The sequence below is a fragment of the Oncorhynchus gorbuscha genome, linkage group LG24 (genome assembly GCF_021184085.1).
Source record: "Oncorhynchus gorbuscha isolate QuinsamMale2020 ecotype Even-year linkage group LG24, OgorEven_v1.0, whole genome shotgun sequence".
Classification (NCBI taxonomy): domain Eukaryota; kingdom Metazoa; phylum Chordata; class Actinopteri; order Salmoniformes; family Salmonidae; genus Oncorhynchus; species Oncorhynchus gorbuscha.
This window is the reverse complement of record NC_060196.1, coordinates 27,413,195-27,434,743: the sequence shown is the minus strand read 5'-3', so window position 1 is coordinate 27,434,743 and position 21,549 is coordinate 27,413,195. Positions and strand designations below refer to the sequence as shown.

Genomic DNA, 21,549 nt, shown 5'->3' with positions numbered 1-21,549 from the left:
TCTTCCCCACCAGTCCGCTCCTGTGTCCACACATCGCAGGTGCTCCGTCGGTTGTCAAACCCACAAGTTTTTCCCAAGGCAGCTCCATCTCATTTACACATCTTGACACCTCTTCATACAAATCATGCCCCGTAGTTGTGCCATGCATAGGACGTAAAGCCAAAAACTCCTCTGTCACGCTTAGGCTGGAGTCCACTCCGCGGATGAAAATTGACAACTGGGCAATGTCAGAAATGTCGGTGCTCTCATCCACAGCCAAGGAATATGCAATGAAATCTTTTCCCTTTTTCACAAGCTGCTCTTTTAGATTGATGGACAACTGGTCTACTCTCTCGGCAATGGTGTTTCTGCTCAGACTCGCATTTAAAAAGAGTTGCCTTTTTTCTGGGCAAACTTCGTCACAAACTTTAATCATGCAGTTTTTGATGAAATCCCCCTCCGTAAATGGCCGGGCTGATTTAGCGATCTCTTCTGCCAAAATAAAACTGGCCTTGACAGCAGCCTGGCCTTGTGATTTGGCTTTTTGAACAGAGCCTGTCGAGATTTGAGGCCTCGTTTTAATTCCTCTGCCTTTTGTAGCCTTTGTTCCATGTCCATATTCTTGTTTTTGTCCGCGTGTTTCGTTTCATAATGTCGTCTCAGATTATACTCTTTCAGTACCGCCACACTTTCTCCACACAGAAGACACACAGGTTTTCCAGCTACCTCCGTGAACAAATACTCCGACTCCCACCTTGTTTGAAACCCCCGGTTCTCAGTGTCCACCTTCCGTTTTGCCATTTTTGATGGGTATCTGAAAGTTAATTTTACTGTGATGCTGACAACTGCTGTGCCAATAAATATTGAAATGAAGCAGCCTACTGCTCGGTGCGTCACCGTTGCATTGTGGGAAATGTAGTATTGGTGCGTGTAAAAGATCTGCGGGCTGCCGGCTTGCTGCGGTCTGCGGGCCGGTTCTAATAATAAATCAAGATCATCCCAGGGGCCGTAAAAAACCTTCTCGCGGGCCGGATGTGGCCCGCGGGCCTTGACTCTGACATATGTGCTCTACAACCACTGATTATTATTATCTGACCCTGCTGGACATCTATGAACATTTGAACATCTCGGCGATGTTCTGTTATAATCTCCACCCGGCACAGCCAGAAGAGGACTGGCCACCTCTCAGAGCCTGGTTCCTCTAGGTTTCTTCCTAGGTTCCTGCCTTTCTAGGGAGAATTTCCTAGCCACCATGTCTCCACATCTGCATTGGGGTTTTAGGCTGTGTATCTGTATAGCACTTTGTGACATCTGCTGATGTAAGAAGGGCTTTATGAATACCTTTGATACTACCAGCCAGTTTCAACAGCCTTCACCCAGCATACATGGTTCAACACAGTCAACAATGGATTAGGCCTGTTGATGAGATGGATTTCCATGGGTTAGCTGGAGACAGGGACCCAGAGGGAAGTGTCCATTCCACTCCGCCTCTGGATTGCAGTTAGTGAAAATGAATTGATTTATTAACTTATTAATAAGCACAACACACTTTTGTTTCCACATGTTCATATGCGTTTCCTACAGTGACATCACTGACCAGAACTCTGACATGTTATTTTGTATACCCCCCCCCCCACAGAGCACCAAATTGATCGAGTGACATTGATGTCATTGGACCAAAAGAATGGTGGAGCAACTGGTTCCGATAATTAAAGTCCGAATCAAATTCACAAAATGAATGGAGAATCTAAAAGCTGTAAATGGGTAAGTCAATGCATGACTGTTATCTGCATCATTGATCCTATTCCAATTCTCTGCAGTTTTGTTTTTTTCAGAGCCTGAAAGCACTAAACGGTGTTGTTGTTAGTTCACAGCTGCAGCAAACAGCCCAGCAAAATGACCCAGCATCTGTCCAGCACAAGTACCCACCAATTGGACTTCAGCATGACACATCAATCAGCCTAAGAGTCTGGCCATCTGTGTTTAGATTTCCAGGATTTCTTTCTTTTTTTTTCCTACTGTGGAAGTCTCAGATTGTGCAGGTATTGTTCGACTTCATGTGTACCAACACTTTGTGACTATAGTTATGTAATATACTGATCTTAGCTTAATGTTAATGATGTAAATTCCTCACTTATGAATCATAATGGGCGTGTGCATCAGCGTCACCTCGAGGCCTTCCGTCTGTCCATACCGTTGTCATAATCACTGCAGCTGATAGCACAGGACATACTCAACTTTTGCATGATGATAATCAACCTCATCAATGTAATTTGTATTACAAACAGAATTGTTCGTCAAAATGTAATGTATGTTTCTCATTTGCTTTAGGTACCCCAGCAATACATGGATGTGTGCACAGCGCTCATTCAAAAGTACCCCTCGTTGAGAGACCAGACAGGGAAGGGATATGAAAGAATTCTTCTGTTTTCCTATACACATTAATTCACAGTAACAACCTTTTTACACCATATTGTGCTGGCTTGGATATTTTATTCTCACAATGTTAAACTATCACATTCCCAGCAGCATAACAAGACCATCTCTCGTCTGCTCTTCTGACCTCAGTCCCAATAATCCATCTTGACATTTCTCCTCTCCACATTTGATATTTTAAGGAGTCATGGCACGGGCATGATAAAAAATAAATACAAAAAGAAGAGTGGCAGCCGCTTGCTCACGTTGCACAAGTGCAGGAAATGCAGAAGAGGTTTGAGAGGCAAGTGAAACAAATGAGACCAGACGCTACCAAAACACGAAGACCTGACCAAAATAGCCAAGGTAACTACACACAAATAATGGCGCATATTCAGTGCGTCAAAGTCAAACCGTTGATCCCGGATCAGTTTTTACGATCATAAATAAGATTGTATGGACATGTGGGGGAGGACCTGATCCAAGATCAGCACTCTGAGATGCTTTGTGAATATGGGACATTTAGCCTTTTTCTATAGACTTGATCATGATTGATGCTGTATGTATCAATATCAGACTGAGACTGGTGAGGAGTCCTTCAGGCAGAAGTTACATGTTGAGAAGATGCAGGTGGAGTACCAAAAAGTGTGAGAGAACTTTATGAAACCACAAGGCACCAAGGACATTTTCAAACATTACCCAGCACTCTGTTTGTCAGCCATTGTAATTAGACAAAAAAGTCTAAGGTAAAAAGCACAACTAATGTAACAGCCAAGTACTGTCATCTGAATCCAAGATATATTGATGCATTAGAAACAAATTCTTTCAGATTTTCGCAGACGTGAGAAGCAAATTCGCTACGATATGGACAGAAACATTCTGTCCGGATTTGGCACAATGGCCGACAAAATCATAGCAGAAATGGAGAGGGGTATGGCCGTAGAATTGCTGCATCTCTCTTGCACGCGGAGGAGGTTCCCAAAGGTTTTTTTTTTAGTCAATGTAACTGCATGTAAAATGTACCCTTAACAGAATGGAGCCGTTCTTCTTCTATTGATCCAGGCTTTTTATTACACACGCTCCACTTTAAGGTCTGAAGATCACTGCAGCCATTTCGCTCCTCCACTACCTCTTCAAAGGAGATCCAAGTGGGCTGTGAGTCACAGACAGGGTATGCATTTCCCTGCAGGCAAATAAATCATTGCAAATTAGTACTGTGTAAGGTGTACTGTGCTCAGTTGTTAACTTGACTGTTTGAAATAGGACTTGAGTAACCTTAAATGTGACATTTTTTACAGTGTGTAAAGTTCACCTAGAATAAGAATAGCGAGGAATCCCTTAGCGGATGACGTCCACATCCAACTCTTCCTGGATGGAGAGGAGCTACTCACTGAAGGACTATTAAAGTCAAATTAATTTGTGACTTTACAAGTTTGCCACTCAATGCTATTTGTATTGTTCTTGTTAATAGTATTATTCATAATAGAATACATGGGACATGAAAGGTTCCTACAGGAACCTTAACACCCGAAAAGGTTATTTGAGGATCAGGGAAATGGTTCCTGGAAGCACCTTAAGGTGCAATCTGAGGAACCTTTTATTTTTAAGAGTGTTGGTTTTGTTGACGTTGAGAGAGAGGTTATTGTCCTGGAACCACTCGGCGAGGGCTCTAACCTCCTTCCTGTAGGCTGTCTCGTCGTTGATCAGGCTTACCATTGTCGTGTCTTCAGCAAACTTGATTGAGTTGAAGTCGTGTGTGGCCATGCAGTCGGGGGGGAACAGAGTACAGGAGGGAGCTAAGCACACACCCCTGGGGGAGGGTTAACACGCTTGAATGTCTTGAACTCTGTAGCCAACGAATGTGAGAGCCCACAATCTTCCTTAGCAGCGGGGGGCCCGCAGTGACCGGCGCAATGTTGTTTTTCTCGAAGTGCACAAAAAATGTTTTTATCTTATCTGGAAGTGAGGTTTCAGTGTCCACAATGCATCTGGTTTTCGTTTTTCATCCGGAATTAACTGAAGTCCCTGCCTCATTTGTCTTGTGTCATTGAATTGGGACTTTTTCCCTGTACTGTCTTTTTGCCTTTGAGGTCGTAGCTGGACGGTTTCTACTTCGCGCTTTCCGTTTTGCACGAATACTGCCATCTAACCATGGTTTTTGGTTGGGGTTTTTGGTTGTTCGAATCGTCACCGTTGAAACAACATCATCTATGCACTTCCTGATGAACCCAGTGGCAGAGGCAGTGTACTATTCTCGGAGACGACCCAGAACATTTCACAGTCCACGGAAGGGAAAACAGTCCTGAAGCATATTCCGACAGTTCTAGTCACGGGGAATTCCTGCTTCAGCTTCTACCTAAAAAGGTGGTTAGGAGCAGGATGGAAGAGTGATCTGATTTGCCGAAAAGGGGGCGGGCTTTGTATCCATCCTGGAAGGGAGAGTAGCAGTGATCCAAAGTCTGGTCTGAGTGTGTGTGGAATTTGATAAACCGGTCCTTAAATTTGTTCTGTTAAAATCCCCAGTCACAATGAACACAGCTTCTGGATGTGCCTATTTCAGTTTATTAAAAGTCCTGTATAAATCCTTGAGAACTCAAGTGGCATCAAGTGGTCATTTATACAGCCGTGAGGATAACGAAAGAAAGTTCCCTCGGGAGATAACTACGAGAGCTTTTAGAACTTGAAGTGGTCACACAAAGAGTTGTTGATCATGAAACATATCCCACCTACTTTGCTTTTCCCTGACGCCTTTGTCCTATCCCCCCATTCGATGGAAAACCCTGTGGGTTGAATGGCTGGGTCGAGTACTGATGGTGTAAACACGTCTCAAGGCCCAGTGAGATCAGTTACTGCCATCTTGCTGGATATTGGTAATCCAATCACAGATTAAATGGAAAAAGATTTATGTAAAATATTACATTTATTTGAAGAGTTCATTGGGTTTATGAAAATCTGGTGGGTGGAGATATTGTTGATTGTGTAGAACATTGTTCTCCAAATGGCGAATGGTTTTATTTGGCCCTGAGCAACAAAAAAATCTATCATTTTGTTGGATATAAGACAAAAACATCAGGAAATGAGCTCCAAGTGATTTTAATTTAAGAAATATGTTCCAGTATTCCCACGCATAATAGATAAACTTTATCGTATACAAATTAGTCAAGTTTTTAATTATTCTGTTTTAGTATTACATATCTGTTTGGGCTTCTTGCCATGAATTTGCCATCTACAAATTATTTGTAATTATGTTCCGGCCCCCTGACCATCCGCACAACAAAAAAGAAAAACCGTCTCGCTGCTGAATCTAGTTGATGATCCCTGGTGTAGAAGGCAGTGTGTTTACCAAGCAGCAATAGCGTGGAGATTCATCTAATTAACTCACCAACTAATTACCTCAACTTCAATAAGACTGTAATAAAGAGTATGGATTTGTGCGCTCCCTCTTTGAGGCAATCATCAGAACTCATTCACGCAACCATACGTGCACGCTTAAATGTGCACACACCTCACACAAAGATGTGTACTGGCATGCTTTTCGTGTCCTACACATTCTGAAAGTGGTTTGAGAAAAGTAGCAGTTTTAAAGCAAATTTTCTGCAATATTACACATTTTGCATTGATTTAGGACATGTTCATATCAGGTGAGATTGACTAACAAAATCAAATGTGGGCCTCCTGGAGGTCAGGGCCCATGGGCATAATTGCATAATTACTATACTTTAAAAACCTGGGTCATTCCACCAATTCGGTGTCTTGTAAGAAGTGCAACTTGTCAAATAAACAACAGAAATGTTACCTCATTTTAACATTCTGTCACAAAGAGCACATGTTCAACTTCATAAAAAACAATCTAAAAAGGTTAACAAAAAATAAGGCCTATTAAGTGCCAAATAAAGTAACAGGCTTGACAAAATCATCTTAAATCAGCCATGAATCCTCTTGTGACGGGGAAGCTTCGCAAACAAATGGAAATGGTTATACCATTTCTAGTCTGTCTATCTATGGGTAAAAGGGTTGACGTGTTATATAGATGTTCAATGTTTCTTCTAAATAGAGAGTTCATGTAACAGGGTTGACCTTTTAAATGGGCGACAGATGTAAATTCATTTACAATCTTCAGAAATGACTTTTTCAAAGAAACCACATAACCAGGACTTTACAGTGATGCTTAAAAATTTGGAGAAATGTTGAGGTTTAGTGGTTTAAAATCTTCCAGGAAGTCACAGAGGGAGACGGAGGGACGTCAAATTTTGGCACTTTAGCAATTCTTTTTTTCATGTTAAAAATCTGATTTAATTCTCCACGTGGTCTATATTAAAGAGAAATTCATTTCATATACCAGGCTTTTAAAAATGTAATATTGGTGCACAATTTCTACAATTTTTTACTTTCAAAAGGACAGAAACGGCACTCTTTTGGAATGACTCAGCTGGCTAGACTAACTTACTTAGCAATCTAACTTAAAGTGGCGCCAGAGACAATTTAACTTAAAGTGGCGCCAGAGACAATTTAACTTAAAGTGGCGCCAGAGACAGAAGAGGAAGTGAGACATCCCACTCCCTCATTTTTTGTGGTTCATATACAGCAAATTAACTAAGCAGACCAGAGCAAACTGCTATCGCACTGGTGCCTATGGGAGACCCACCCCTTAAACAGACCGGAACTGAGACAATTTTCTTTCAATGGTAAACGGCCTGAGTAAGACATCTTCATTTATCCACCATCTTCGGAGGAGCTTCCCCAGAACAAGATTGAGGCCTGGGATTCACTCCTGAACACAATTCCAGGCTCTTTCTCAATTAAAGCCTGGATTCAATCCGGAGAGTTCTTGCATGAGGTTGTGAACAGAACGTTTGCAGAGAAGAACAAAACAAAACGGTGAACTGAAAGAGTTTAGTTTTCTGTGAGCTGATTGGCTGCATCATTTCACAAGGGGAATGAATCAGACTTGCATTGGAAGCAAGAACAGAATCTAGCTCAAAGCCTGAAGCACCCCAAAAACACAGAAAAAGCGCTTGCTCTTAAGGGAGATAGTTTTTTTATAACACATTTCAATATTGCAACAGCCATCTGTCTTTCTAACAGGTAAAAATCATCCAAAAACGAAACAAAGAAAATATGTTTTAATATTCCAAACACACACGTTCATTGGCAACGGCCCTACATTTAAACAATAAAACCCCTACACAGTGAGCAGATATTTTCAACACATTGTTCTTCAAAGAAATTATAAAAATAGATTGCATTTTCAAATACATATTTACAGTATTAAACATTTTGTAATCGTCGAGTAGTAAACAGTGGGTGGGAGGGACAACAACTGAGTTAAGTCGCTAGCGAAAGGTCTATTTTGGTGTCTGCGTATACAGGGGTGGTGAGACTTTCTAGATATGTGCATGTGTGTGAGTCTATACAGGCAGCGTTTACACAGGCAGCCCAATTCTGATCTTTCTCCACTTTTGGTCTTTCGACCGATCAGATTAGCTCTTTCTACAATAAATGGGCAGAATATCAGAATTGTGCCTTTTGTAAACGCAGCCTAGGAGTATATTTTGGGTTTATATACAGTAATGTTAAGGCAAAACAGCTACGAAGAGAGAGTATGTAGGGAAGGGAGGAGGACATACACTGGTAGTCCTTTCATACCAGATACCTCACTATTACAATAACCCATCTACGAACCAAACGGAACCAATAAAACATCTACTGTGTAGCTAGCTACATGAGTATGATAGAAATCAAATAATTCCCCAAAACGTGTTAACTACGATTAAATGTTACCGTTTTTGTAAAATACATAATACTGACAAATGGAAGGGCTTGTAGATGCAGTGGGGGGGTTGTGGGTCCTATGTCAGCTTGAGTTGCTGCCCCCCCCCCCCCCCCTCCCCAAAATAAATAAACAAATGAGATCACTCTACGACATTCTGAAATACTGCAGTACTGTTTCTATAATGCAACACATCGATACCGTACGTCCAGCGACACTGGACTCAAATTGTAGAAGTCCTATATCAACTACTGGTGATTTGTTAACAGTATCCAAATGATTCAATACCCCTGTCTATGAGAAGAAAACAGTCAACATACTATAGTGTAAGTCCTCTTCATAATACCTTGTTCAGTACAGGACACCATTATTCAGTAACAGAATCCCTCGAACTGTAAACAAAAAAATATTACAAAAATACAACATTTCATGATTTACACTGAAACCAGAGGACATGTGCTTTGCAGCATCCTTAAACACAAAATGTAATTGATTATTTATTCAATCAAGTATGTCTATTTTGACCCTCGTAACCTCTTCCCGTCAGGAGGTTGTGTGAGAGTCTGTAAACTGTAAATGCATAAATAAAAATGAATACATATTAAATATACTGTATGTCAGCTTGAGACTTGACCTTTATTCTTAACAGTGCAATATACCCTTGTAGTGAAAATGCTTTTTAGATGGGAGAAATATATTAGCGAGACGCTACATGACACACCACTGACATCCCGGCTAAGGGACATTAGCCATTCCACACAGGGAGAGCAGACACAGTTAATGGAAAAATGTTAGAAAAAAGATAAATTGTGTAACAGACGAAATAGGAATGAACAATCAAATACACGTAAATCCATTGTTTTGATTTACACAAATTCCTAGTTGTTTTTAAATCGGTCGTTTTTTCCTGAAGGTACGTTTTTTCCAGCCTCATGATTGGTCGGGCCAAGACAAGACACAGCCTGGGTTCCGCCCACACCGTAGGAACCTGTCACTTGAACAAACAACTGGGATAGGAGGTTTTTAACCACTGAACTGAGACCAGATTTACAAAGTCAACTCTGTTCGACAGACAGCACTTTCTCCATTGGTACCTTATCCCACTGTACTGAGGCCAGTGGTAGTGGGCCAGCCCTGTTAGATGAACAGTACTTCTCAACCAGGGTGGCTTTAACCTCAGTTTTGAGACCAGTGGTTCAGTAGAGTATCACTTGAGGGGACTGTTCTTCTCCATCAAGGAAATGTTATTACCCCATGTTCTGAGACCAGTAGAGTGCCAGACATTTTAGATGGACAGTACTTCTCCATCAGGGTAGTTTTAAGTCTATTTAACTACTGATCCAGGGCCAGTTGTAAGAGAGGAGATCTAGTTGATTCGGGTCAGCGTGCAGACAGAAGTCATGTGACCTCCGACAGAGTACGCTGATCACATGACTGGAAGATGCCTCCTTCCCAAGGACTTAAGAGAGGGAGGAGGGGCAAGACGGGGGAGAGAGAAGGGGAAAGAGTGGGTGGGTGATGTGTGGTCAATATCTTTGCCCACCTCACTATCCACTTGATTTCGTCCATCTGAATGAGCGACGGGTCCTTCTATCCATCCGCTCGTCCGTCCGTCTGCATGTGTGTATGTGTGTGTGTGTGTGTGTGTGTGTGTGTATGTGTGTGTGTGTGTAGGTCAGACCTGCACCCCTCTGCCGTGCATCTGGATGACCTGGGCTCTAAGGGTCTGGATGGCAGACAGGATCTGTTTCTGGTGCTCCAAAGAGGTGACGCCTAGACTCAATACATCTCTGTGAAGGAGACCCACAGCACAAAGACATCCGTTAGACTATACCAACTCACATTCAGGTGCGCAAGCGCAAAAAACCAAGGCTTACGGTCAACGCACACACGCTCATTCAGAGCCACTCACTGGACTGTCATACGGGCCACAGACTCCAGGTAGCAGTATCCTGCCGCGGTGAAGTTGTCCTTGTAGCGCCCCATGTCCACCGCATCCAACCACTCCCCTACCGAGTTAAACGAGGGGAACGATGGAAGAGTCCGCTCTGCCAGGGAGATGGAGGAGCCCAGAGGGAGGGTTCCTAGCTGAGGGAGGGTTCTACGGATAGAAAGAGAGAGAGATTCATGGGTCTATTGTTATCATAAGCGCTAGTATTTCTACTCTGGTATCAAAACTCAGTGGGACGTGGGGAACCTGCTTGGACGACATAAACCATTTCCATGTCAGCCCACGTTGGCCAGCAGAGTCCTGTTACCTGTTAGCCTGTATGTTAGCCCATGTTTAGCCCGTGTTCAGCATGGTTTCCAGTGGCCTATGTCCTACCTGCGTGCCAGTGTGGAGGAGCCGATGCCGTCGGGGCTGCGGATGCTCTTGCTGAGAGCTGAGTGGATCTGGCTGAAGGTGGGTCTCTCGGTCCTCTCCTTCTGCCAACAGTCCAACATCAGCTGGTGGAGGTGGGGTGGACAGTTCATAGGGGCGGGCAGGCGGAAGCCATCCTCTATCGCTTTGATCACCTAGGACGAGACGGAGAGAGAAGGCGTGCTAACCTACGGGGAGAAATGTTGATAGTGAACGAGGACTCCGGTAGCTTCAGGAGATCTCCGAAACAATATCCCTTTACGCAAGGTTCTCTCAAAGAGCGAACCCATCAAACAGATCGGTCTCCCCTGTAAAGACTGCTCCAAAAACACTTCAAAAATATCATCTCTCAGTTTTAGAAAACCGTACTCCCAAGAAAAAGCTCGACCCGTCAATAAAACAAACAAAAAAGGTTGAAAATGTTCCTTTGAATCACATTCACCAAAAAACACTGTCCTCTTCAGTTCCATCCTGACCTCAATTCAACCAAACAGTGTTTCTCCATTGGCTAGAATTTTCCATTTCATCAGAGATGAAAAACAAAGGGCATGTTAGAGCAGGGTGTGGGTCTGGGTGAGTTAACGGTGATATTAACTATCCGTTTAGTGCATTAATATCTCAAGCGCTCAGCCAGCTTGGACTTTGACATTTCATTTGGAGAGTTCAGTGCCGTGAACATGGAGGTAGAGAAAACGTCTGGATCGTGATAGGATAGGAACCGTGAGGGTTTCTATCCTAGCCTAGGGAGGGTTCATAGTCGCTCATTTCAACATGACACGGTCGTCTAGTTTGCCACTTTATTGTTCAGTGGAACGTTTTCGTAAGGAGTCATTTTAGACGGCATATTTGCACGAACAAGCGGTTGGCTTAAAAGTGAACTCTGACAAACCCTCTGTCTACTCTTAATAGTCATGATGCTGCCTTGGATCAAATACACTTTGAAATCACATTGTCTCACTTTCCTCTTCAACAAAGTCTAACGCAACACTTCCTGCTGTGCTCGTCGGAAGTCTTGTTTTCTTCAAAAGTATAACAAATAAAAAAACTGTCTAGGAAAAGGAGGGAGGGAGCAGGGAACAAAAAAAAACACCCTCATCGAATTCTCACACAAACAGCTGATGGCAGGGTGCTATCGATTGGACAATCTCCACACCCTCCTAAAATAGCTACACTTTCATTTCCTTAAAAGAGACTGTCGCTTTCTGCCGGGATTTTATGCTTCCTCTAAGAGCAGGGCGCGTGGTGGCACTTTGGGACGGCCACTAGAAAGGGACGTGGTGTCCTTAAGAGAAATAGGATTGGTTACAGAGCTTAAGTGGACTTATGCCAAAGAGTCTCTTAGAGAAGCACCTGTGGCTTTCCCTCTTTAATAAGATCTGAGCTATCCCGAGTCAGAGTTCACACAGTTTTAGAGGGGAGAGGAGAGAGAGAGAGCGAGAGAGAGAGAGAGAGAGAGCAAAAGGGAATAAGAACGTATAAATAGAAAAGAGAAGAGAGAGATGAACAGGTAGAGAAGGTAATCGCATAGGGAATGGGGTGAGGGAGGGGACAGAGAGGCTGCACATGTGGAGAGCTTGAGACAGACGGGAGACAGAGAGTGAAGGAAGAGAGAGATGGGGGGATGCGAGAGAGAGAGTGAAGGAAGAGAGATGGGGGATGCGAGAGAGAGAGAGTTAAGGAAGAGAGAGATGGGGGATGCGAGAGAGAGATGGGGGGATGCGAGAGAGAAAGCGAGAGTGAAGGAAGAGAGAGATGGGGGGATGCGAGAGAGAGAGAGAGAGATGGGGGATGCGAGAGAGAGAAAGTGAAGGAAGAGAGAGATGGGGGGATGCGAGAGTGAGAGAGTGAAGGAAGAGAGAGATGGGGGATGCGAGAGAGAGAGATAGAGTGAAGGAAGAGAGAGATGGGGGGATGAGAGAGAGAGAGAAAGAGAGATGGGGGATGCGAGAGAGAGAGAGTGAAGGAAGAGAGAGATGGGGGATGCGAGAGAGAGAGAGAGTGAAGGAAGAGCGAGATGGGCGGATGCGAGAGAGAGAGAGAGATGGGCGGATGCGAGAGAGAGAAAGTGAAGGAAGAGAGAGAGAAAGTGAAGGAAGAGAGAGATGGGAGATGCGAGAGAGAGAGAGAGTGAAGGAAGAGAGATGGGGGGATGCGAGAGAGAGAGAGTGAAGGAAGAGAGAGATGGGGGGATGCGAGAGAGAGAGTGAAGGAAGAGAGAGATGGGGGGATGAGAGAGCGAGAGAGTGAAGGAAGAGAGAGATGGGGGATGCGAGAGAGAGAGAGTGAAGGAAGAGAGAGATGGGGGGGATGCGAGAGAGAGAGAGTGAAGGAAGAGAGAGATGGGGGGATGCGAGAGAGAGAGAGAGAGAGAAGGAAGAGAGAGATGGGGGATGCCAGAGAGAGAGTGAGTGAGTGAAGGAAGAGAGAGATGGGGGATGCCAGATAGAGAGTGAGTGAGTGAAGAAAAGAGAGATGGGGGATGCCAGAGAGAGAGTGAGTGAGTGAAGGAAGAGAGAGATGGGGGTATGCGAGAGGGAGAGAGTGAAGGAAGAGAGAGATGGGGGATGCCAGAGAGAGTGAAGGAAGAGAGAGATGGGGGGATGCGAGAGAGAGTGAAGGTAGAGAGAGATGGGGGGATGCGAGAGAGAGTGAAGGAAGAGAGAGATGGGGGGGGATGCGAGAGAGAGAGAGAGAGAGAGTGAAGGAAGAGAGAGATGGGGGATGCCAGAGAGAGAGTGAAGGAAGAGAGAGATGGGGGGATGCGAGAGAGAGAGAGAGAGTGAAGGAAGAGAGAGATGGGGGATGCGAGAGAGAGAGAGAGTGTGAAGGAAGAGAGAGATGGGGGGATGCGAGAGAGAGAGAGAGCGAAGGAAGAGAGAGAGAGTGTGAGTGAGTGAGTGAAGGAAGAGAGTGAGTGAGTGAGAGAGAGTGTGTGAAGGAAGAGAGAGATTGGGGATGCAAGAGAGAGAGTCACTCTACTCACGTCCTGGTTGCCCATGTCCCAGTAGGGTCTCTCTCCGTAGGACATGACCTCCCACATGACGATGCCAAAGCTCCAGACGTCAGACGCTGAGCTGTAGCGGTGGTACTGGATGGCCTCTGGGGCCGTCCACAACACAACACTCTTCCCCCCATGCTGAGAGAGACAGAGAGCGAGGGATGTTCAAATCCACACTTGACATCTTGTATGAACACACTTCATATTAGCCGGCCTCGTCACAGCACAGTATTGTGTTAGGGTCTACTTTTAAACATCCTACTGCACTCTGCATCCCATATACTGCCTCAAAAAAGAACACTAAACAGAACATCTAATCTAATCAACCACTGTCATCCCAGAGAGAGTGAAAATAGTGAGAGAGCGAGAAAGAGAAACCACAGGGAAACCCGGATTCATTATAGAAACTATTGTAAGTCGGTCTGCACTACACACATCAGATTCAACACAAGAGGAAATACAAAGAACACATGCAATTAAACTTAAACTTCTCCCACCGGCTTCAATGCGCTTCTATAAAATACTTAACTGTCATTTTAATGTAGGATTTGAATAGCATTTTCTATAAGATAGGATTTTGAATGTAGGATTTTAATATATTTAATAGGAGAAAATATCAGCTAGTTCTCTCAGCAGTGTGGTCTACTAAAATCAATTGAGACTCATATCTCCCTCACTAACTTTAAGCACCAGCTGTCAGAGCAGCTCACAGATCATTGCACCTGTACATAGCCCATCTGTAAATAGCCCATCCAACTACCTCATCCACATACTGTTTTTAAAATAATATATATATATATATATATATATTGCTCCTTTCCATTTCATAACCATTGCCTATCTATTGCCTTTACCTCCCTTATCTAATCTCATTTGCACACACTGTATATAGACGTTTTCTACTGTATTATTGACTGTATGTTTGTTATTCCATGTGTAACTCTGTGTTGTTGTTGGTGTCGGACTGCTTTGCTTTGCTTGTTCTCAACTAGCCTACCGGGTTAAATAAAGATTAAATAAATAAAAATAAAAACATGGGTAAAGACTAAGCAAGACAGTAAATCTAGTACCCATCACAGTGAGTAGTCTCACCAGTGGTGAAGATGGCCTCTACAGGTAAACACTAAACAAGACAGTAAATCTAGTACCCATCACAGTGAGTAGTCTCACCAGTGGTGAAGATGGCCTCTACGGGTAAAGACTAAGCAAGACAGTAAATCTAGTACCCATCACAGTGAGTAGTCTCACCAGTGGTGAAGATGGCCTCTACGGGTAAAGACTAAACAAGACAGTAAATCTAGTACCCATTACAGTGAGTAAGCCCACCAGTGGTGAAGATGGCCTCTACGGGTAAAGACTAAACAAGACAGTAAATCTAGTACCCATCACAGTGAGTAAGCCCACCAGTGGTGAAGATGGCCTCTACGGGTAAAGACTAAACAAGACAGTAAATCTAGTACCCATCACAGTGAGTAAGCCCACCAGTGGTGAAGATGGCCTCTACGGGTAAAGACTAAACAAGACAGTAAATCTAGTACCCATCACAGTGAGTAGTCTCACCAGTGTGGTGTAGATGACCTCTACGGGTAAAGACTAAACAAGACAGTAAATCTAGTACCCATCACATTGAGTAGTCTCACCAGTGTGGTGTAGATGGCCTCTATGGGTAAAGACTAAACAAGACAGTAAATCTAGTACCCATCACAGTGAGTAGTCTCACCAGTGGTGAAGATGGCCTCTACGGGTAAAGACTAAACAAGACAGTAAATCTAGTACCCATCACAGTGAGTAAGCCCACCAGTGGTGAAGATGGCCTCTACGGGTAAAGACTAAGCAAGACAGTAAATCTAGTACCCATCACAGTGAGTAGTCTCACCAGTGGTGAAGATGGCCTCTACGGGTAAAGACTAAACAAGACAGTAAATCTAGTACCCATCACAGTGAGTAAGCCCACCAGTGGTGAAGATGGCCTCTACGGGTAAAGACTAAGCAAGACAGTAAATCTAGTACCCATCACAGTGAGTAAGCCCACCAGTGGTGAAGATGGCCTCTACGGGTAAAGACTAAACAAGACAGTAAATCTAGTACCCATCACAGTGAGTAGTCTCACCAGTGTGGTGTAGATGACCTCTACGGGTAAAGACTAAACAAGACAGTAAATCTAGTACCCATCACATTGAGTAGTCTCACCAGTGTGGTGTAGATGGCCTCTATGGGTAAAGACTAAACAAGACAGTAAATCTAGTACCCATCACAGTGAGTAGTCTCACCAGTGGGGAAGATGGCCTCTACGGGTAAAGACTAAACAAGACAGTAAATCTAGTACCCATCACAGTGAGTAAGCCCACCAGTGGTGAAGATGGCCTCTACGGGTAAAGACTAAGCAAGACAGTAAATCTAGTACCCATCACAGTGAGTAGTCTCACCAGTGTGGTGTAGATGACCTCTACGGGTAAAGACTAAGCAAGACAGTAAATCTAGTACCCATCACAGTGAGTAGTCTCACCAGTGTGGTGTAGATGACCTCTATGGGTAAAGACTGAATAAGACAGTTAACAATACGGTTTAAACATATCAGTTAGTCCCTCACCAGTGTGGTGTAGATGGCCTCTATGGGTAAAGAGTAAAGACTATAGGTAGTAATATAATAGAAAAAAAAGTAATATACAGTAGTAGTTTATTTTTTATGGTATAACTAGCTATTATATGTAATATCAGTTAGTCCCTCACCAGTGTGGTGTAGATGGCCTCTATGGGTAAAGAGTAAAGACTATAGGTAGTAATATAATAGAAAAAAAAGTAATATACAGTAGTAGTTTATTTTTTATGGTATAACTAGCTATTATATGTAATATCAGTTAGTCCCTCACCATTGCGCTGTAGATGGCCTCCATCTTGTCCTCTTGGAGGGGTCTGAAGCCGGACACCTTGCAGCCCAGGCTGGCGTTGACCAGTACCTTGTGGGCGGCCAGGCGGCGGTGGACGAAGCCCATCTCTGTCAGGTACTTCATCCCAGAGGCCACGCCCCCCAGCATGTCCATCAACTGGAGCACAGAGAGCTGGCCCTCATGCTTCTGGAGAGGGGGAGGGAGGGAGGGAGTGGGTTAGGACCATAGAGATGCAATATAATTTGGGTTGTTTTCCCAAAGTTCCAATTATTTCCAGAAATTCTGGTCCCAGGTTTCTGGATGTCCTGTTTTTCCCCTCCTTATTCCGGGAATTTCTGGAAAACCTGGGAATTTTGGGAAAGAATTTGGCAACCCTAAATATAACACTGATATATTTAATTGTGTGGTTAGGACAGTGTATCTCAAATGGTGGGTAGGGACCAACAATATCAGGCCCATATGAAATTGTAACTTGGGACCTCTGGTGTGTCGAAATACATTTCAGTGCAATGGAGAACAAACTCAGTTATGAAGGATTGAATAACATGATGTCTTTTACTGGTAGTCTTATGGCTTATAAACCCAATGATACACCATATGCCTAGGGATTTACTTCATACCAACACCTTATGTAACGTTTGGAAACTAGACCAGGAGTCATGGTGAGGTAAACACTGTTTTCTAAGAGCACAAAAAAAGAAACATGCGCACACACACACACACTTACCCTGAGGAAGGAGTCCAGGGACCCATTGGACATGCTCTCCAACACAATCATCATGGTGTTACCTGCACACACACACACACACACACACACACACTTATCAGTGTAGTCCAGTTGGCTCAGGGGCAGCAGTGGTTATGTACCGCCATCCTTCACCCTTTTGACCAGGTCTCTCTTGAAAAATAAATTCTTCCTCGATGAGGAAAAAAAAACTGCATAAATAAAGGTTAAAAAACGGATCTGGAGGAGCAGAATGATCTGTGTGCTGCTATCACAGTCACACCAACTTTAATAACCACACACACACTTCTCACACTCGTTGAGCACAGGTGGCCAAGATGTATCAAACTAGTAAAGAGAGAGAAGACAGAAACACGAGAGTGGGGAAGACAGAAACACAAGAGGGGGAGAGAAGACAGAAACACAAGAGGGGGAGAGAAGACAGAAACACAAGAGGGGGAGAGAAGACAGAAACACAAGAGGGGGAGAGAAGACAGAAACACGAGAGGGGGGAAGACAGAAACACGAGAGTGGGAGAGAGTGAGAGAGAGAAGACAGAAACACGAGGGGGAAAGAAGCCAGGAACACGAGAGTGGGAGAGAGAGACAGAAACAGAGGGGGAAAGACAGAAACACGAGAGTGGGAGAGAGAGAAGACAGAAACACGAGAGAGAGAGAGTTAGAGAAGACAGACACACGAGAGAGAGAGTGAGAGAAGACAGAAACACGAGAGAGAGAGTGAGAGAGAGAGAAGACAGAAACACAAGAGTGGGAGAGAGAGAAGACAGAAACACGAGAGTGGGAGAGAGAGAAGACAGAAACACGAGAGTGGGAGAGAGAGAAGACAGAAACACGAGAGAAGACAGAAACACGAGAGTGGGAGAGAGAGAGAAGACAGAAACACGAGAGTGGGAGAGAGAGAAGACAGAAACACGATAGTGGGAAAGAGAGAAGACAGAAACACGAGAGTGGGAGAGAGAGAAGACAGAAACACGAGAGTGGGAGAGAGAGAAGACAGAAACACGAGAGAGAGAGTTAGAGAAGCAGACACACGAGAGTGGGAGAGAGAGAAGACAGAAACACTAGAGAGAGAGAGAGTTAGAGAAGCAGACACACGAGAGAGAGAGAGAGTGAGAGAAGACAGAAACACGAGAGAGAGTGTGAGAGAAGACAGAAACACGAGAGTGGGAGAGAGAGAAGACAGAAACACGAGAGAGAGAGAGCGAGAGTTAGAGAGGACAGAAACACGAGAGTGGGAGAGAGAGAAGACAGAAACACGAGAGTGGGAAAGAGAAGACAGAAACACGAGAGTGGGAGAGAGAGAAGACAGAAACACGAGAGAGAGAGAGAGAAGACAGAAACACGAGAGAGAGAGAGAGTTAGAGAAGACAGACACACGAGAGAGAGAGAGAGAGTGAGAGAAGACAGAAACACAAGAGTGGGAGAGAGAGAAGACAGAAACACGAGAGTGGGAGAGAGAGAAGACAGAAACACGAGAGAGGGAGAGAGAGAGAGAGAGATAGAGAAGACAGAAACACGAGAGTGGGAGAGAGAGAAGACAGAAACACGAGAGTGGGAAAGAGAGAAGACAGAAACACGAGAGTGGGAGAGAGAGAAGACAGAAACACGAGAGAGGGAGAGAGAGAGAGAGATAGAGAAGACAGAAACACGAGAGTGGGAGAGAGAGAAGACAGAAACACAGAGAGTGGGAAAGAGAGAAGACAGAAACACGAGAGTGGGAGAGAGAGAAGACAGAAACACGAGAGAGACAGAAACAGAGAGTGAGAGATAGAGAAGACAGAAACACGAGAGTGGGAGAGAGAGAAGACAGAAACACGAGAGTGGGAAAGAGAGAAGACAGAAACACGAGAGTGGGAGATAGAGAAGACAGAAACACGAGAGTGGGAAAGAGAGAAGACAGAAACACGAGAGTGGGAGAGAGAGAAGACAGAAACACGAGAGTGGGAGAGAGAGAGAGAGATAGAGAAGACAGAAACACGAGAGAGAGAGAGTTAGAGAAGACAGACACACGAGAGAGAGAGAGAGTGAGAGAAGACAGAAACACAAGAGTGGGAGAGAGAGAAGACAGAAACACGAGAGTGGGAGAGAGAGAAGACAGAAACACGAGAGTGGGAGAGAGAGAAGACAGAAACACGAGAGAGGGAGAGAGAGAGAGATAGAGAAGACAGAAACACGAGAGTGGGAGAGAGAGAAGACAGAAACACGAGAGTGGGAAAGAGAGAAGACAGAAACACGAGAGTGGGAGAGAGAGAAGACAGAAACACGAGAGAGGGAGAGAGAGAGAGAGATAGAGAAGACAGAAACACGAGAGTGGGAGAGAGAGAAGACAGAAACACAAGAGTGGGAAAGAGAGAAGACAGAAACACGAGAGTGGGAGAGAGAGAAGACAGAAACACGAGAGTGGGAGAGAGAGAAGACAGAAACACGAGAGTGGGAGAGAGAGAAGACAGAAACACGAGAGTGGGAGAGAGAGAGAGAGATAGAGAAGACAGAAACACGAGAGAGAGAGAGAGTTAGAGAAGACAGACACACGAGAGAGAGAGAGAGTGAGAGAAGACAGAAACACAAGAGTGGGAGAGAGAGAAGACAGAAACACGAGAGTGGGAGAGAGAGAAGACAGAAACACGAGAGTGGGAGAGAGAGAAGACAGAAACACGAGAGAGGGAGAGAGAGAGAGATAGAGAAGACAGAAACACGAGAGTGGGAGAGAGAGAAGACAGAAACACGAGAGTGGGAAAGAGAGAAGACAGAAACACGAGAGTGGGAGAGAGAGAAGACAGAAACACGAGAGAGGGAGAGAGAGAGAGAGATAGAGAAGACAGAAACACGAGAGTGGGAGAGAGAGAAGACAGAAACACAAGAGTGGGAAAGAGAGAAGACAGAAACACGAGAGTGGGAGAGAGAGAAGACAGAAACACGAGAGTGGGAGAGAGAGAAGACAGAAACACGAGAGTGGGAGAGAGAGAAGACAGAAACACGAGAGAGAGAGAGAGAGAAGAGAGAGAGAGAGAGAGAGAGAGAGAGAGAGAGAAGACAGAAACACGAGAGTGGGAGAGAGAGAAGACAGAAACACGAGAGAGAGAGGGAGAGAGAGAAGACAGAAACACGAGAGAGAGAGAGAGTGAGAGAAGACAGAAACACGAGAGTGGGAGAGAGAGAGAGAGTGAGAGAAGACAGAAACACGAGAGTGGGAGAGAGTGAGAGAAGACATAAACACGAGAGTGGGAGAGAGAGTGAGAGAAGACATAAACACGAGAGTGGGAGAGAGAGTGAGAGAAGACATAAACACGAGAGTGGGAGAGAGAGTGAGAGAAGACATAAACACGAGAGTGGGAGAGAGAGTGAGAGAAGACATAAACACGAGAGTGGGAGAGAGAGTGAGAGAAGACAGAAACACGAGAGTGGGAGAGAGAGTGAGAGAAGACAAACACGAGAGTGGGAGAGAGAGTGAGAGAAGACAGAAACACAAAAGTGGGAGAGAGAGTGAGAGAAGACAAAAACACGAGAGGGAGAAAAGAAGACAGAAACATGAGAGGGGGGAAGAGAGAGAGAAGACAAACGAGAGTGGGAAAGAAGACAAACACGAGGGGGAAAGAGAGAGAGAGAACAGAAACACGAGAGGGGGAAAGAAGACAAACACGAGAGGGGGAAAGAGAGAGAGAACAGAAACACGAGAGGGGGAAAGAGAGAGAGAACAGAAACACGAGAGGGGGAAAGAGAGAGAGAACAGAAACACGAGAGGGGGAAAGAGAGAGAGAGAGAACAGAAACAAGAAAAAACAAGCTTTTATTGAGTGGTGGAATAAGGAGGGTGAGATGGTGAGCCAGTAGTCAGGAGAAAGGGAGAGAAGTGGAGCGAGTAGTCAGGAGAAAGGGAGAGAAGGGGAGCGAGTGGTCAGGAGAAAGGGAGAGAAGTGGAGCGAGTAGTCAGGAGAAAGGGAGAGAAGGGGAGCGAGTAGTCAGGAGAAAGGGAGAGAAGGGGAGCGAGTAGTCAGGAGAAAGGGAGAGAAGGGGAGCGAGTAGTCAGGAGAAAGGGAGAGAAGGGGAGCGAGTAGTCAGGAGAAGGGGAGCGAGTAGTCAGGAGAAAGGGAGAGAAGGGGAGCGAGTAGTCAGGAGAAAGGGAGAGAAGGGGAGCGAGTAGTCAGGAGAAAGGGAGAGAAGGGGAAGAGTAGTCAGGAGAAAGGGAGAGAAGGGGAGCGAGTAGTCAGGAGAAAGGGAGAGAAGGGGAGCGAGTAGTCAGGAGAAAGGGAGAGAAGGGGAAGAGTAGTCAGGAGAAAGGGAGAGAAGGGGAGCGAGTAGTCAGGAGAAAGGGAGAGAAGGGGAGCGAGTAGTCAGGAGAAAGGGAGAGAAGGGGAAGAGTAGTCAGGAGAAAGGGAGGAAGCTGTGACTCCGCT

At 44.8% G+C, this 21,549-nt stretch overlaps 1 protein-coding gene across 1 annotated transcript in view; it reads right to left on the bottom strand.

Annotated features, from left to right (window-relative positions):
• Positions 1-7,499: 7,499 nt before the first annotated feature.
• The window catches only part of LOC124012194 (ephrin type-A receptor 7-like), a 210,918-nt gene continuing 196,868 nt past the window's right edge, over positions 7,500-21,549 (bottom strand). Inside the window, exons 13-18 of the mRNA XM_046325672.1 lie at positions 17,140-17,201; positions 16,395-16,598; positions 13,510-13,662; positions 10,491-10,681; positions 10,077-10,265; positions 7,500-9,954 (exon numbers count right to left, since the gene is read on the bottom strand). Of these exons, the coding sequence (XP_046181628.1) occupies positions 9,840-9,954; positions 10,077-10,265; positions 10,491-10,681; positions 13,510-13,662; positions 16,395-16,598; positions 17,140-17,201 (914 nt within the window). The 3' untranslated portion in view covers positions 7,500-9,839. The remainder of the gene's footprint in view (positions 9,955-10,076; positions 10,266-10,490; positions 10,682-13,509; positions 13,663-16,394; positions 16,599-17,139; positions 17,202-21,549) is intronic.